The 18,220-nt window shown below is 33.5% G+C and overlaps 1 protein-coding gene across 2 annotated transcripts in view; it reads right to left on the bottom strand.

Moving 5' to 3' along the window:
- Window positions 1-3,497: 3,497 nt before the first annotated feature.
- Window positions 3,498-18,220, bottom strand: part of LOC123673234 (putative mediator of RNA polymerase II transcription subunit 26) — a 44,869-nt gene continuing 30,146 nt past the window's right edge. For both annotated transcript variants that reach the window (XM_045607702.1, XM_045607703.1), the window contains exons 3-7: window positions 13,906-14,044; window positions 13,567-13,822; window positions 6,862-7,456; window positions 4,633-4,951; window positions 3,498-3,878 (exon numbers count right to left, since the gene is read on the bottom strand). In XM_045607702.1, the coding sequence (XP_045463658.1) occupies window positions 3,778-3,878; window positions 4,633-4,951; window positions 6,862-7,456; window positions 13,567-13,822; window positions 13,906-14,044 (1,410 nt within the window). In that variant the 3' untranslated portion in view covers window positions 3,498-3,777. The remainder of the gene's footprint in view (window positions 3,879-4,632; window positions 4,952-6,861; window positions 7,457-13,566; window positions 13,823-13,905; window positions 14,045-18,220) is intronic.

Here is an 18,220-nt window from a genome sequence, read left to right as displayed (position 1 = left end):
ATGGCAAACAAAGCATTTTCTTAGCAAATTTCAAAATGTGCGAATATTTTTCGATGTTGGCCGAGCCAGAGTTTTGGTGGTTTCAAATTTTGAAACCACTGAAACTCATTGCGAATATTGCCACCTAGTACCTAAGAGACAAACAAAGCAGAAATCTACTATAATCTACAATGAAAAATTTATCTACCAAGGGTGGCCTGAAATCTATTATAATAGTAGATTTCTACTATAGATGGTCACACTGAGCTGATCCCAGAATGAAGAGTTTATTATAACAAACACAGTAGAACCATAGTATAAGGAATTCCTTATACTATGGTAGAACTAACTTACTATACAGGATCTAAGTCCAAGTGATACCAGTGAGGGCCATATCGAAATATTCGAAAGTGACGGTACCTTGGTACCTGCCCTGTAGATTGGGTTCGATCATTGACTCATGCGTGTGATTGATTCTGACAATTATGGCCTCAGCATGTTGTGCTTAGGATTCTATGGTCTCAGTATTACATGGGCTCAAATTGTAAATCTAAGGTTATGTGGAAAATTCAATATATCTTGCGACAGTTATGATAGGTTTTCCGTCGTTGATAACAGCATAGGCAGCATGATATCACAATTGTTTCGGAGGTCTTACCTCTCTGTCTTTCGCTTGTAGTTCTTTAAAATAAAAGAAAAATATGTCATGAGAATTTTAGATACGATTGAAAATCGATTGGGGCAAGTTGTTCCGAGGAACAATTTACCTCCAGAGAGGAACTTATTACCCCAAATTTGTTTTATATACGAAGACTGACATACTGGCAAACTAACTAAATCAAATAAAACGATACTCAAGCAATAAGATTCCTCACTTATGTAATTACAATTTGAGAATTTTTTTGAAGCAAGTATCAATCACTTTCAAAACATTTTGAAATTTAAATGGCATTTCATCGAAATATACAAAAATATGATTTATAGTTTTTATATTATCTCCAATGCCTATCAAAAATAGCTGTTTGGTGTTTTCCCTTTTTTTTTTCAGATGTTTTATACAATCTTCAACTCCCTAATCGACTTTCTAACGAACAGAAATGATTCCTGAGAATCTCTAATTTTATGTTTTTTTTTCGCCTGTTGGCGTCCGTTTGAATAAGTTGATTTGTGGGCACCAAATCATCATGTTTGATCCAAAAAATTTAAGCATTTCATCCATAACTAAAAAAAATTAATATGAGAATTACGAAAAAATCAAAATTTTAATGAATACATTTAAATCGTACAGGTATTTCGATTTGAAAAGAATATTACTCCAGTGACATTTCCTTCACTAATTTCAAGAAGATTTCTCACAATTTCGTCTTTTATGTTTTTGTCCATGAGGAATGCTGTGATTTTTTAATAGCACTTCTCCCAACCTGTGCACACTTTTCTTTGAATAGTGCGCAGGAGCTACATCATGTTGCAACCACAATGTTCCCATTGGAATGTTTTCTAACAAACCATGCAAATTATATTCCCAAATTTTTTATTTATTTCCCCTGCCAACTTATTTTCAAAAATTTAAGGCCAATCAGATGATTGTTGTAGATAACGCACCAAACATTTATCGAGAATCTAACTCCGGAATTTTTTTGTATTACTGATCTTGGATTATTCCGAGCTCATACTTGAAAAATATGGGAACTTTTTATTCCATCCCTGATGAACTGCTAACTGCAAAATTCGAAATAATTCCACCGATAAGTTCAAGATTTATTGAATTATGAAATTTAACTCATAAGGGAATGTTTATTGATCACTCGGTATGACGGTGTCAAGCGGAGATTTTTTCAATTTGAGAAAAATTTAAGAAAGGCATAAGTGAAAGGTGAAAAACTGCAAAATTAATTTACTATGAAATTTAACTCATAATGAAATGTTGTTTTATCACCCTGTATGACGGTGCCAAGCTAAGATTTAGAATGTTTATTATGAAATATTTCTTTGTGGTTACGAAAACGAAAATTTAAAATTATTCCGTCGCTTAGTTGAAGAGTTATTGAATTGTGAAATTTAACTCATAAGATCAAAATCACTGTACATCCCGAACGAAGGCACTCACGCGATTGAAACCTTCTAATACCTTCATACCTCCATGATGACCTTCATTCGTGGTATCCATTTGTTCCATTCTTTCTGGGACACCTGTATATTCCATTTCGAAATTCAAATGTCTTGTGGATAACATGTATATCAATTTTTTATATTTCCTTTCGATAATTCACTCAAAAACATTTTCATTGTTACCCATGACTCATGATAATTCATGAGTCATGCATAAATTCATGATAACTCATGGGTAACAATGAAAATGTCTTATGGGTTAAACAATGAGCCTATCTATTTCATTTCTTATGTAGGTATGGGTTTAACAACAGAACACTCAAACTCAGAAGGACATTTTCCGTTTTCCTCATATTGGTAAGGGTAAACTTAACTACATCATATTGATGTATAACGATTTTTCACGTGCATTTGACACACTTGACTATAATTTTCTCTCAAGCTATCATCTTACGGCTCTGCTCCAAATGTTCAGTCGTACTTATTTGTAGCAGAGAATGAAATATGTTTTTTTTTTAGTGGATATCATTATGAACTAAATTACGATTTACAAGGAATTTAACATTGGACCATTGCTGTTTGTAATCATCAATGATCTTCGATGACGTCTGAATTCGCTACCTGAGAAGACGTGGAAATAATGACCAAATACTTCTTCAATATAGTTTGGAATTTGTCAGTGATTACTTTTAATTACCATATTGGAAATAGTTTTCTTGGTCTGCGGATCTGGTTTGACAGCGAACTAAGTTGAGGAACTGTGTGCATCTGCATGTAATTCCTTCGGATTTCTGTTCAGAAGCTTCCAAGATGATGTGCAATGTGTGGAAGATGTGTTCGTTCTTAGAAATATCTACTTTTTCATAGTTTTTATTAAGTTTAAGTACGCCATATGGTTTAAGTACGTGATATGGTTCACTTCAGCTACGCATCTTGCACCGATTGAGTAAATTCAGAGAAAGTTTCGTAGTTATGTCGAGAACAGAAAAACTTGCATATATACTGAGAATGGTGATTATCTTTCAGCAGTGATGAGGAAGCTGAGGCTTTTAAAATTACAAGTTACATGACCGACAGGTTCAGGAAAATCCATTGCTTTTTCCTCTTCTCTCGGCTAAATATCCTCGTTCTAAGGATGACAGCCAGGAATCTTCTATCTTTTGGTCAACCAACACCTCGGATCAACATTTTTGGATGGGTCCAGTGTATAGGTTTCATGATTGTGCAATTACAGTTGGAATCGGTTTCTTTTTTGTATCGTATCATAGTAGTATAATCAATGACTATTTGGTTTGTTTATTTAGGGAATGAAGTTTATTATTATTGTAAGATAATATGAAGAATATTTTACTCTTTCTGAAATTGAATAACTTGGAGGAGTTCAACCTTCTGAATAAAAAAGCAGTAAATTGGAGTTAAAATTTTGTTTATTCCAAATTTCCATTTTGTTACAAAATCTATCACAATTACTTTGGGGTCGACAAATATCATCAAATGCAAAATTAAGGCGAAAATAACAAATGTATTTTAAGTAATATGCACAAGAGTAATTTCTACCTGAATAATATGTGTTTCATACTTTTTTACCTCTACAAATATTTACATAATACAAAATATAATATATTCCAAGTTATGTATAAAAATAAGTTTTCAACCACCAATTTCTTCCAAACTTTCTGGTTGATATTTTCAGCATGAACAATCGCACGAGCAGCGTTTGACCCTCTTGGAAGACTTTTCTAGTAGAGTATCTACAGCACGTTTTGCACGTACAGATCTTGGGTATACAACTGAAAAAAAAAATGCTTCATCAGGAGAAGAACACACTTTAAGTATTTCGTCTTTCGAATTGAAGTAAGGGTGATCTTTGTATAACATACACGTACTCGAAGGTTATGAAATTACTATAAGTGAGTACGGAAACATTGTCAACTTCTTTCAATCAACAAGACCAATTCTAGCAAATATGCGTTTTTGAAAACAAGTTACTACATGGGACTTGAGTGATTGAATGAGTTAGCATTTAGTGGAAACCAGACAAGGTAGACTTTAAGTTTGAATGACAGATGAAAATATTAAGAGAACATTCTCAATTTTCAATTATACAATGGCTGTACTTATGCTGATGAATAAATATTATCAATTAACCAAAAAAAGCTGCCCAAGTATGGAGATAACCGAGAAGTGGCCGAGTCAAAATCGTATATGAATATTCATTAAAGTACATACATTATTATTTAAAGCTTTTTTGTTTTATCAATGAAATATTATTGTTAATACTATTTTAAAAAACTATATGATCATTGTGGATCTTATTTCTTTAGCTCCCATTATTTGTAACAAAATATGTCATGAATCTGATTTATGTATATTTGCTATTTGGTCAGCATAAATGGCAGTATTTTGGTTATTTGTTTGTACAATTATTACGTTTTAATTGTAACGTATTATTTGTTATTTGATTTTGCATCAATGCATACATATTTGGTTGAGTGAGGCAAATAAATTAAGAACAAAATATAACATTAATATGGAATAACATACAGTGAGGTCTTTCTTCAGTAGCTTGAGCTTCGGGTTCATGATCCTGTTCTTGTTCCTGTTTCATCATCGGTTCTGGAATGTCGATGGGCATGGTTCTGGCATAAGTTTGACGCCCGTTCATTTGGGAGGGGTTGGTTCTAGGTTCCTGGATAACTCTGATTTCTTGTGGTCCCTGTTCTTGAACGATTTGACCTACTTGGGGCTGTTGTTCTTCATTGTTAGGTTGTTCAGCAACGGCAACAATGACGTCTCTGTTAGATGAGAGACGGCTCAGCTCGTTCAGGACAGCTTGAGGAATAGTCATTCCAGGAAGATTCCTCTGCAGGACAAAAATATGTGTGAAGCCTTTTATAAGTGGATATTTTATTAGGTACTTTTCAAACATCGATTTTTCTGAGTCGCAGTCTATTCTATCTTACAACTTCCTCTAGGCAGAAAAACATTTCGAACGAAAAAATTCACATTTTCACTTTTAGAATTTCCGAATTCCAGAATACATTTCAGATCATCCTGATGAACTTCGGTTGCGAGTCTTTCGGTCTGTGCGTGTGTACATAATTGTAATAACCTTAACTCAATTTTAATCTGATTTTATTGAATATATGCATTTGGGATCGTAGATGGCCCTATAGTGAATAGGGAATTTAAAAAAATATTCGAAATATTAGGAAATTAGGACCGTTGCCATTGAATTTGTAACTTTTCAGACTACCATCGATTCGAAATTTGTCTTACCGATAGGATGTGGATATGGATGAAAAGAGTCAAATAGATCTTTAACAGAATTAGTATGAGAAATTCAATACGATCACACGAATTAGAGAGGTAATAAAAACAAATAGATTTTTGATTACCATTTAGGTGAAATGTATCTTGCTGAGAAAACAGAAAAAAAACTGAGTTCAAAACGCAATGAAAAAATTGCAACGTAGACATTTTTTCTCTTCGACGAATTATTGACCTATGGTTCTCATTATTGGTTGAATTTTGGCGAATAAGAAGTACTTCAAAAGATACTCAGGAAGACGGGATTTTTTAGAGTATCGCTTAGGAGCACAGATTAAGAATAGAACAATTTTTTTCAGTATTTGAGTAACAGATCAAGTCAACTAGGCAAGAAAATTTGGAAGGAAAAAAAGTCAAAAATACTTTGGGAATGGGATAAGTAGGTTATAAATAAATAACATCAGAAAGAGGTTCAGTTAAAACAGAGAAGGATTACAACATATTTCAGTTTTGGTTGAAATAGGATTAGCTGAAAGTTCGTGAATTGCGATATAAGTGATCAAAATAGTTATTTATAATACAAGTGCAGAAGGCATTGATATTCTTCCACGAGTTCAAAATTCAAAAACGAGCCACGAAGTGGCGAATTTTGGAATGAACGAGTGGTAGAATGAGCCTTCTGTACGAGTATTATACATTATTTTCTCTAATTCATTGCATTCTCATTGAAATTAATGAAATATTTCCATAAATATAAGTTAGTGATTTTTGCATTGAAAAATGTTGGTTGGCAGAACTGATTTCTTTAAGGCAAATTGATGAATTGACAGATAAAGCCATGGCGGAAAGTTCGGAGTTCCAACATAGAATAATAAAATATAACCATGAAAACTGTGCGTTTCTGATATATTCTCGCACGATTTTGTTCTACAAGATGTGGAAGAATGAACGGAATAACCACAGAATTAGAGAATAGTTATTTATAATACAAGTGCAGAAGGCATTGATATTCTTCCACGAGTTCAAAATTCAAAAACGAGCCACGAAGTGGCGAGTTTTGGAATGAACGAGTGGTAGAATGAGCCTTCTGTACGAGTATTATACATTATTTTCTCTAATTAATTGCATTTTCATTGAAATTAAGGAAATATTTCCATAAATATAATTTAGTGATTTTTGCATTGAAAAATGTTGGTTGGCAGAACTGATTTCTTTAAGGCAAATTTATGAATTGACAGATAAAGCCGTAGCGGAAAGTTCGGAGTACCAACATAGAATAATAAAATATAACCATGAAAACTGTGCGTTTCTGATATATTCTCGCACGATTTTGTTCTACAAGATGTGGAAGAATGAACGGAATAACCACAGAATTAGAGAAATAAATTACACTACTCGTGGTGAAGGGGTTTGAACTAGGTATAGAATGCAGAGATGATAATGAAAATTTGGTCATGGAATTGAACACAAGGTTTCACCAAACACTGGATAGATTATCATTACCCTATTCTCAACTCCTGGGAATCTGATGATCCTTTCTTCAGATGAAGGCTCAGGTTGTTGTCTTGCTTCTTGGTTTTGTTGTTCTTCCTTTTCTTTTTGAGCTTCCATTATCTTCTGAGCAATGATTTGTTGGGCAATGTGACGAAGGACATTATTAGGGGGAAAGTCATTCATGGATTGCTGCTCTTGGATCATTTGAGGTTGAGGCATTGGGGGCCTCATAGTCTCCATTGGTGGTGGTGGTGGAGGGAATGATCTAAATTGTTGTGGATGGTGCTGAGGTTGTACCATAATGTGTTCTTGAACTTGAATCTGCTGTGGTTGCTGTTGATAGTGGGGCATTTCCTGGTGAATAATCCTTGGGCCCATAATATGAGGAGGAACCATTTCCTGAGGAATCATTTGTTGAGGAATTACTTGTTGAGGAACCATGCGTTGATGAATCATTTGTGGAGGAGCCATTTGTTGAGCCATATGGGATGCATAATGGCTTTGAGGGATAGGAATCATGACTGGTTGGATCATAATAGTTTCTTCGTCTTGATCATCATCATCATCATTGTTTTCTTCTTCATGATTCTTGGATGGAGTTGCTCTGAAAAAAAACGACATATCCATTAAGGGTCTTCACCATGCCAACTCGTATGGGTGGATACAAGAGAAGCATCAATCAAATGGTCTTCATTTCTTCATTTTTCATATTGGTGGAAATGACGATGATTCACTCTCTCGAGCATTTTCAGTTAGAATGTAAATTTTTGACCTTTTCATATATATTTCTTATTCATATTTATAGAAAATATCACAGATAATTATGAAATTTATGATAATTTATAGAATTTGTTATGCTATGATTGTTCTGAAAACAATATTTATAGATTTCAGTTCAATTTTTGAGAGCAATGCTCCTGTATGATGAAAATTATAATTTTAATCACTTTTTAATGAAATACGAGTCGCTCAAGTATGTTGCTGCCACAGATATAGCATACTTTCATTCGCTTTTTATTGAAAAATCTTGAGAATTGGAAAATTCTCGAAATAGAAGGAAGTAATAAACTATTAACCATTGTGCAAAATTTTCACTATTTTTGTTTTTAATTTGATTTTAATATCAAATTCAAACTTTGGTCTATTCACTAAAGTCATACTGAAATAGTTGTCCAAGTTAAAAGCCACTATGATATAGGTACATACGGTCAACTGAAAATATGTATTATTCATCCAAATTTATTGTACACATCGTCCTCAAATAGGAAAAACTTATGCCAACGAAGTCGGATTTTTTTTAGAAACCACCGCGTTTCAGTCGATAAAAAAATGATATGTAATAACATATCATTTTTTTATCGACTGAAACGCGGTGGTTTCTAAAAAAAATTTTAGAATAGAACTGACTTGGTATCAGGATCTTTTAAGCGCTGTTGGCAGATATAGTTAATCTATGTAGATGCGGGGTTCTGATCATACGATACTCTTGAAATTCGGTATTCAAGTTATTATTTTACATACCTATATGAACTAAATTTTTACCCTGTCTGGTTTGTTGTTAGAGAAATATTAGATATTTTATTTCGATATTCTGCTTGGATTTTATATGCCAACCATAGAGTTATAAACATAGATAGAGGGAGTATACGCAATTTTTACATGTCCCCAACATGGTTGGATTACGTTGTCGGATTTTGATATATTTTCAAATCAACAACTTTACAATTTCGTTATGAATGTATATTATATTGAATGAAATATTCTTATTCGAGTGGTTCTTGATTAAATCTGCAAATTTGAATATTTGAAATCCGTTATTATTCCTAATTGTGAAATTTTAAGTAAGCAGAATATTTATTATTTTCTGTATATATCTGCTGAAATCCAAGGTTTGGCAACTTTTGCGCGCCTTCTGTCATCGTCGTTTCGCGAGGTTGAAGTTCGTTTTCTGAATTGAGCATAGACGTAGAATTGAGTGGAATATATTCCTCACAAAAGTTCAAAAATTTTGTGATCGTTTCAAAAGTTGCTGATTCTTGTCCACCAAATGTTCATTTATGAGGAATAAAATGTTCACTTCCTTATATCTGAATGGTTTTTTGCTCCTAGCTTAATAATTTTCTCAGTTTCTGGCATGTTCTTGTCGTTTGCTTTTCCAAAAATTTTGGATCATTTGTTGTTTTACGTTCTTACAATCAACTTTGATTCAAAATCTGAAAATTTGTCTAGCAATAATGCCTAGACTTGAACTACTCAGTGCGGATGAAGCGAATAGGACAAATCAGAGATGTTGCGAATTTCCTTCAAGTTAGTAAAAGCGTAGGTTCCCGACTCAACCATCGATATCGACAAACTGGAAACGTTACTGAAAGACCACGATGATTTTTAAAAGGATTCCATTAACTCAAAATCATATGCGACAGCGATTGGAATGGGCCAATGAGCACGTAAATTGGGACAATCAATGGTAGTCTACATTGCCACAGATGAGTCGAGATATGGACGGTTTTTGGGTAGTCGGCGTGTTCGGGTATGAACCAAGAAATCGCATTTCGGTTCAGGAAATTCAACCGTCCAGAGGTGGTACATTTACTGTTAGGGAAGGTATTTGTTTGAATGGACGTATAGAATTGTTGGTGCTTGATGCTACCATGAATGTGCAAAGGACCCCGCACGGTTTCTATGGAAAATGGGTCCCAGTCGAATTGGCTGAAAATTTAGTATAATGTAGTTTATGAAGTCCTGATCAAATGTCTCCATGGGCACAACAAGATCTAATGTACAGTTTTTGAGATACAGGGTGTCAAACATGCAGAGAGAGGGTTCTAACTTACCTTTAGAAAATCAATAATGTGGCGATTTTTTTGTTACAAAAAGTTGAAGATAATAATAACAATCTCAATATTGTCGACACGAGTTGTAATAAGAAGTTATAAGACTTCGTAAACAGGGTTTCTAATAATTACATATGATAATTTTTAAATAATTCTTTGAACAAACTCAGTCAAACGCAAAAGCTCGTAGACTTGCAGAATAAGTAAAAAACATTTGATTTCAATATTGGGTGATCTGAGAATACTATTATACGGGGTCTTCCACTTTTTCAGTTGTAATGATGAAATTTTTTCAGGAACATATAGAAAAATTAAACATAAAAGTAGAAAACTAAATATAATATGATCAATATTTTGTGGCTCTTGTCTATTTGTTGCATCTTGTACGGATTCTGGTCGACCGCATGATGATGCAGCAATCAAATGGGAGACTACTGCATTGAAAACATTTCTTACCAGTTCATACCATGTCTGTTAAGACATTGTAATTATGATTATGTACGGATTCTATTATTTGTTGATGGCTTGCATCCGATATTAGCGTTATGTGGAACGTACCAAACATTCGCTCGGCCTATCCCCTAACCGAATTATATGATCCGTACAAAATGCAACAAATAGACAAGAGCCACAGAATATTGATCATATTATATTTAGTTTTCTACTTTTATGTTTAATTTTTCCTGTTCATGTTCCTGAAAAAAATTAAATTACTACAACTAAAAAAGTGGAATACCCCGTATAAAAGTAACCCCAGATCACCCAATACATATTAAAATCAAATGTTTTTTACTTATTCTGCAAGTCTACGAGCTTTTGTGTTTGACTAAGTTTGTTCAAAGAATTACATAAAAATTATGTAATTATTAAAAACCCTTCTTAAAACTTCTTATTACAACTCGTGTCGACAATATTGAGATTGTAATTATTATCTTCAACTTTTTATAACAAAAAAATCGCCATATTATTGATTTTCTAAAGGTAAGTAAGAACCCTCTCTCTCATTTCATTTCATTTCATTTCATTTCATTATACTAAATATTCAGCCAATTCGACTGGGACCCATTTTCCATAGAAACCGTGCGGGGTCCTTTAGATATTGACATAGACCAAGTTGATGACAACATGATTCCATTGTTTTATGCTGCTATTATAGGCCAAATTTCTTGTTTTTGGTAGTTAATGTCTCACCCAATCGTGCGAGAATCATCGATGAAGCTCTGGAAATCCATGATTGCCACATTTGCCCTCTCTGCCGCCAGACCTCAATTCCATTGAACACGCTTGGGATCAGCTACAAAGAGCTTTAGATTTTCCCCAATCACCTCCTCATACGCATCAAAAACTCAGACGGCTTTTATCACAACTCTGGAGAGAAATTGATCTAGGCTGCTTCAATTATCTGATCGAAAGTATGCAAACGCGTTGTCAAGACATGGTTGATGTTCGAGGAGGTCATACTCTTAACTGAACTTTATTTTTTAAATTTTTTGAATGGAATGATTTTGTACTACAAATATTAAAAATAAATTTTCAACTGAATCTGCGAAACTCATGAAGGAATCGGTGAAATAATAATTAAGATAAATGAGTAAACATGTAGATCTATCATATTCAGAAAATTGCTGAAAAAAATGACTTTTGAAACAGTCTCAAAAGCCCTGGACTTCCTTAACTTTTGTGGAGCAATATATGTCTATGGAATTGAGTGAAATATCTCATCACTGATATGTTTTTATTTCCGCGCGCTTCAGGTCAAATTGGATAATTCATGTTGGGGACAAAATTTGCTTACTGAAAATGACATATGCGTCCTCTAACTATGTTTATTACTCTGATATGCTAACGTTTTCAAAATAATGAAGTTTGGCATAATATTTCAATTCCCTTGGTTTTTCCATTTGAAATTAAATATGTCAATGGAATGGACATAATTTGATTTGCCAGCTTAATCGTCATCACTGAGTCAAAATTCGAAAAATACAGTAATTGTAACGAAAAGTTATAGCACTTTGTTCGGAGAACGAGCGCTGAAAAAGTCTGTTTAGTAAGGCCTATTATGATTTAATGTTAACTGTAAAACTGAATGATTCGTTAGTATCTGAATGCAACAAGAATTTGAGAAAACATTGCGTAAAATTCACATTAGACAGCCGAAGTATTACCAACCTAGCAGTTTCATTCTGTAGCCGTTTTATTCTGCCTTTCCCAGCAAAGTAGACTAATCAAAAACACCTATTAAAACAGATCCGAAGATCATTCTCTATCGAACTTCAATGAACCCATTATTCAAATCACGAGAAAGATCCAATTGTCTGTTGGAAACTGCACGGAGAAATTTATGTACGTCACAACAATAGTGTTTCGAAGCTAACATTAGAAAGTACTTAGACAACAATCAGAACGAGTTATATTGCGTTTAATACTTATCCACTTGACTTGGTAATGAAACTATGATTCACAGATGATTAAGAGCAGGAATTAAATGCACAAAGCCTTTCGGTATATAATTACAGATCTAAGTATTTGTATTTTTAAGAGCATATTTCACGCAATGAAAGGTAAAAGATTATCTAGTCTGTTCAGAAAAATGTGACCGTTCTCTTTGAATATGTGCTGGTACGATATCGAAAGGATTATCGCTGATGATAATGATGACCAGGAAATATGAATTTCCTCGTTTTATCCACCATTATACTCCATTATATTCGAGTGATTATATTTTAATGCCTGAATATCTATCATCAAGAGGCATATCTACATTTGAATGATGATGTTGATGTTATTGAACACGTTAACTACTATGCTCGTAAAAATTATTTGTATCAAAAGTGACCTCATTCTGTTGCTAGTGTGTACAATAAGGCTCACGGTGACGATAATGAAAGATTATCCGCTGCTATTATATTTATAGGGTGTCTCAGAATAACCTATGATCCCTAGATATCTTCAGATTTTATTTGTATTGAACCACTTGGTCTGAAGCCTTCAAATCTGAAAACTTATCTGAAGAAAATGGCTTATCAAAATAAAGACCGAATTCGATTATTAAAATACTCTGGAGAATTCAGGCGGATTATGATTCATTAATTTTTATAGAGAATTGGAGATTAAACACTACTACAAACAACTAGTATAGTATATCCAAAGTCACTTGAACTAGTCCATAAAAACGCTTGGCCATAGATGTGCCTTCGAAGTGGATTTCACGATTTGCTAAATACCGGGGTTTATTTGAAAGTATTGTTAGGCAATAAATTCACTGGCCTCAAGAATCTCTGGAAACTTGGACAAACCTTGTTCAATATAAATATTCATCTTCCTCCAAGTGACTTTGGATATACTATAATTCATTCATTTGATCAGTATAGTATATCCAAAGTCACTTGGAGGAAGTCAGAATATTTCGATTATAGAAGGATTGTCCAAGTTTCCAGAAATAACTTTTGGCCAGTGAATTTATTGTCTAACAATACATTCAAATAAAACCCGGTATTTAGCAGATCGCGGTGGACATCTGGCCAAGCATTTTTATGGATAGTTCAAGTGAGTGTGGATATACTATACTACTACAGTATTCTGTATTGTTTTTTTGTTACTCAATTCACTTTGAGGAACTGAGATTGAATGGGAGGACATTATGAATCTCTTCCATTTATTTTCTTGCCATATATGATTTTTGTCTCTTTCATCCTTTTCTTTTTACTAGTCTTTATCCCCCTTCTTCTTTTCTTTAAGCCATTCCTTTTTGGTTTCAACTCAAAGGGATTCACTAATCGAAAAGTCATTTTATTTGAGATATCATTTATCTAATAGCATCTAGCATGATCCTTTTAGCAGATTCATCAAAAGGAATATGGCATTTTTGCACTTCACCTACCTTTGTGCAGTTCCACTTTCGCAGAATATAGCCATTCTCTCTCCGGTCACCCTTTCAAAACGTGGGTCGGTCGTCAAATTTAGCCCGAAAGGTAAAGCTACGGTCTTGGGCTGGTGGTCAACCAACTGTTCTGCCCTCTTCTTCTCAACGATGCAGTTCATCTTAGAACGTTGGTTTTTCTCAATAAGAGCTCCAGCCAAATCGTCGAAGTCCAATTGAAGGGGAAGTTTGAAGTGTACAGTCTTTTCGTTGTTTTCTATGGTAAATTGAGGTATAAAAGAAACGAGCTTTTTATAGAGAATCGTATTTTGAAGACAAATTGTCGAAATTCAGTATTACCTTCTTCTGAGTTACTGTCATCATCATCGCTGTCGTTAGAATCGTCTGAAATACTGTTGTTTTCTATCGACTTCAGGCTATTTTGTGATTCGTCGGCTTTCAATGCATCAGTCTTTGGTTTCATATGTTGTGGAGCTTCCTGCAGAATAAAATTGGAGTCATGAGTATTTATCGCTGAGAGTTATCGTTAAGAATTCTTTATAAGAAATTTATTTTCATTTTGGAATCTAACAAGCAGCATGAAAAATTATTCCTACGAATGTATTCTGAATTTTTTATGTTTACATGAGAAAAAGATGTGGGATATTTTTCGGCCTTCATTATCACAAAAAAGAAGACTATGATAGGTATCATTCGGTCACGTTTGAACGAAAGGCTTTAGAGTTTCCACGTCGTTCTTTGAAATTTTTTGAAGTGATCACGAATTGTGATCTAATAATAGTTCATTGCAAAGGATGAATCTATCTGCTTCGTCAGAAAAATGATCACAACGGAAAATACGTAGTGAAGGAAAGTTTTTCTTCGTATGATATCATACAGCAATTTACTCTCTATTGGGACTCCAGTGAAAATATCTTATTATTCATATTCATTACTGTATTCCGAGCAAAACGTAGATAATAATCTATACATATATATCAAAACTTGCATAATTATTAGAAATTTATTATAGGTGACACAAAGAAATAGGACGTAAATGAGTTTAACCAAATCATTTACCTTATCGTCGTAATGCTATATGTCAAAAAAGTATATTTTGTACTGCATTTTCAGATAACAAATTCATAATGTTATCTTAAGAAATTTTCTGGCATATATAGGCTGTTTCACTTTGCGAGCGACCGGATTCCTTAGCCAAATATACGGATAGTTTGTCATATATATTTTTATTCTTTCTTCATGAACTGATAATAGCATCGGAACGAAATCACAAAATTTTAAAAGAACCTTCTTCACACTTAACAACAATTCGACCCTCCGGAAGGTGTTGTTGGGAAACCATCATTGCTCTTGAAAACGCTCTTCTTCACTAGCATCTCTATCATCAAATGATAACGAGGGGATTATTAAAAAAACAGAGAAAAAACAAGGCACATCCCTCAAGGAAAAGTGCTAACCATAGACACTTGTTTCGGCCTTTCGACCCTCATCAGTAAGGTGAAAAAGTGTTAGGATGAACAATACTTGAAGGAAAACAACAAACGAATGGAGTCAAGAAAAGAAGCCAGCCACCTTTTCATTTAATTTTAAGTAGTTAATACTATATTATTCAACAAGCGGTAATGTAGGTCATAACTCACGCAGATGAAGTTTGCAGCACGAGCCGCAGGCGAGTACTGTAATTCATCAAGTGAGTTATGACCATTACCGCAAGTTGATAACTATACTTTATCTACGACTATAACAAAAAATACAAAAATACAAGAATAGAGAAAGAACTTTTTTGACAAACCCCAAAAATTATCTTTAAACCTCAAAATTATCAAAGTGACAGAAGTATAGAAGCACAGAGCCATCTTTTCCGATTCATTATAGTGAGTTAAAGCAGTGAGTTATAATAACTCTCGCTGTTTGTTAATAGATACTATTAATTTCTCAAAAGCAGTTGAATAATGAATATATAATTCAAGAGGAGTAGATGAATGACGTTGAATTGTAATCGAAAAATGTTAAGAAAAACACATGGCAGCATTATTATGAATGTAATAAATAATAAAAGTTAATAATATTCGAATGAAAAAATTGAAAATTCATATGTATTTCCAAAACTTTGAGTGTCAAGACTTCAGTGAAAATTTTGTATTCAGAATCATCGAAGGAATATTGTATATTTTAAATTTCAGGATTATGGGTAAGTAGTTTTTAAACAAATGATTTTTTCAAATGGTTTCCATGATTTTTTGTTTTGAAACTCTATGGCTAGGTGGTAGATCGATGAGGTACAGTAACCAATGTTTGTAATAAAGTTTATATAAATAGATCTTATAGTTTCCATGAAAAGTGATGGACGGTGGGCGAACGGATATTTTATTTCATTTTAAGATAATGCACATTTCAAAATGTAAATTTTAAATTTTCAGGAGGGATTGATTTTTTCTTTCATATCGATTCCAATAATCGAGAATAATAAACCAAAATGAGTAAAGACTTATGGAGATCTGTATGCATTTTTGTGTTTGAATGGACAAATACCTATCATTATTACCAAAAAAAAAAAAAGAATTTCTTCATTTGTAAGTATATAAAAAGTAATTGAGGTCAGGGCCGAAGTATGATGAGTGTGTGAACTCTTTCTTGAAGTCGAATTCTCCAGAACTATGCAAACCTTATTATATTTGCACTTTCCAAAGACTATTTGTTCATCCTCGAAACGATCATCGATAAGATTGCTGTTCAAAATATCTTGACCTTCATATGGATTCTCAAGGAGAAAAAAAGAAAACAACAGATATACCTAAGTATCCAAATTTTTTACTCAATAATGCTACCAGAATCGTGTTACTAGTAATATAATTTGTGTGGCATAAACTATCTTACATTCTTACACATTTCCATTGAATTTCGTATATGCATATGTTGATAATGAGCAGTCTAGCATTCATGAAATAAGTGGCTGTTAAATTCGTTCAACAATTTCGTGTAGAAGGAAAATAACCTTATACCTTGCATGCAAGCAGTATTTGTTCTTACAAATTTTATACAAGGTGTTCCTAAATTGGAGATACAAACACAAATGACAAATTCCTCGGATAATTTCAAGAAATAGAAAGTCCTATGAACAAACGTTTTGTTATCGAGATGCAGGGTGTTAAAGTTTGATATTATTCAAGTTTCTTCTCATAGCACCTATCATTCACAAGATATTCAGCTTGAATTCGGCATAGATATTACAGATTTAGAGTTTTCACTATGTGATATGCTGATTTTGAATGAAAATCTACTGAAGAGCTACTTCGTTCCTCCACAACATTTTTGGTGAACCACTGGTAATTTGGAACTTTGGTTCAGTACAACACTTTTTAATTCATTGTATATTCGTCTTCTACCGATTAAAAAATATATTTGGTGAATCCTCAGGAGAATCCAGATTACTATAACGTTTATAGAATTTTTTCTCTCTTGAACTTGTTCAAGGAATTTCTGATTTTTCTTTGATTCTTCAATTTAGGAACACCATCATATGGATGGGTAGACGAAAAAGCGCCCAAAAGCTATTGACTTCTGATTTTAGAAATGTGTTTTAGCCAAAACTTTCCCTTAATTTCAAAGTTCAATAAAATGGTCCACTAGATCACCGATTCTCAAATATTCATCAATTAAGTAAATATTGAACTATAATTGTAGTAACTGAGATTTCTTTATACATGAAAATAAGCCTTAAGGCATATAATCCATATGAAATTATCAGTATCTAATTTAGTGGTCAAATAGACTCTTACACGTCATCTATGACGTCACCGGCTAGGAGTACTTAAGAAGATCACATGCCTTGATTCACACTTTTATAAATTCAATATTTTAAATAAATCAATCAAAAGTAAGGGATTGGGTGACTTAGGCTAGAACTTTTTATCTTTCAGAAGTTTTGATAACATTACTGCCTTCACTTGAATACGTGAGTATATATTGGGCATGACTGCGAAGTCTCTCCTCTCTCTATTCACCATTCACTATTTGTCAAGTGCAACGCTCGTAAATTGACTTCATCAGTATCTGACCATATTTCACCGTTTGCGTGAAATCATTAGCTCGGAAATTTTTCGCAATCAACCGTGTTCATGCATACCAACCAATAATTACCTTCCTTTCGCAAGCTCCTCTTCGACTTCAAGAGCTGTCAGCTGCGTTCACGTCAATAGTGTAACAGGATGTTACTCATGAATGGCTAATATCTATTTATTTGTCCTCGAAAGGTAAGTTCATTGCCCCAAACGTCCGGCAAAAAGTTTGGATATAATCCGAAATATTATCATGTAGTGGCCTTAATTGAGAGTTGCTAACTTCTCAAGAGATGACGCTGTATGCTATTCAGTAATAGGAAATTACTTAGGGCAACACATGGATAAACTTGGCATTTTAGGCTAGCTTTCAAACTGCAGCATTTTATCTTGCTTAGGATTAGGACCCACCCCAAAAACCATGGTCATATCACTAAGCAAATAATTACTCCCAAAATCATTTTTGAAAATATCCCAAACTCGGCCTTTGTCTGAGAAGTGAACAATTATTTAGACTCTAAGTCAATCTGTCAAGCTGTATGAGTTCCTAAAGAGAACTTTGACAATGCCAAGAATTCTTTCTACTATACTTTAGA

The sequence above is a fragment of the Harmonia axyridis genome, chromosome 2, assembly GCF_914767665.1.
Source record: "Harmonia axyridis chromosome 2, icHarAxyr1.1, whole genome shotgun sequence".
NCBI lineage: Eukaryota > Metazoa > Arthropoda > Insecta > Coleoptera > Coccinellidae > Harmonia > Harmonia axyridis.
The sequence above is the reverse complement of the archived record's forward strand: the minus strand, read 5'-3'. Positions and strand labels throughout refer to the sequence as shown.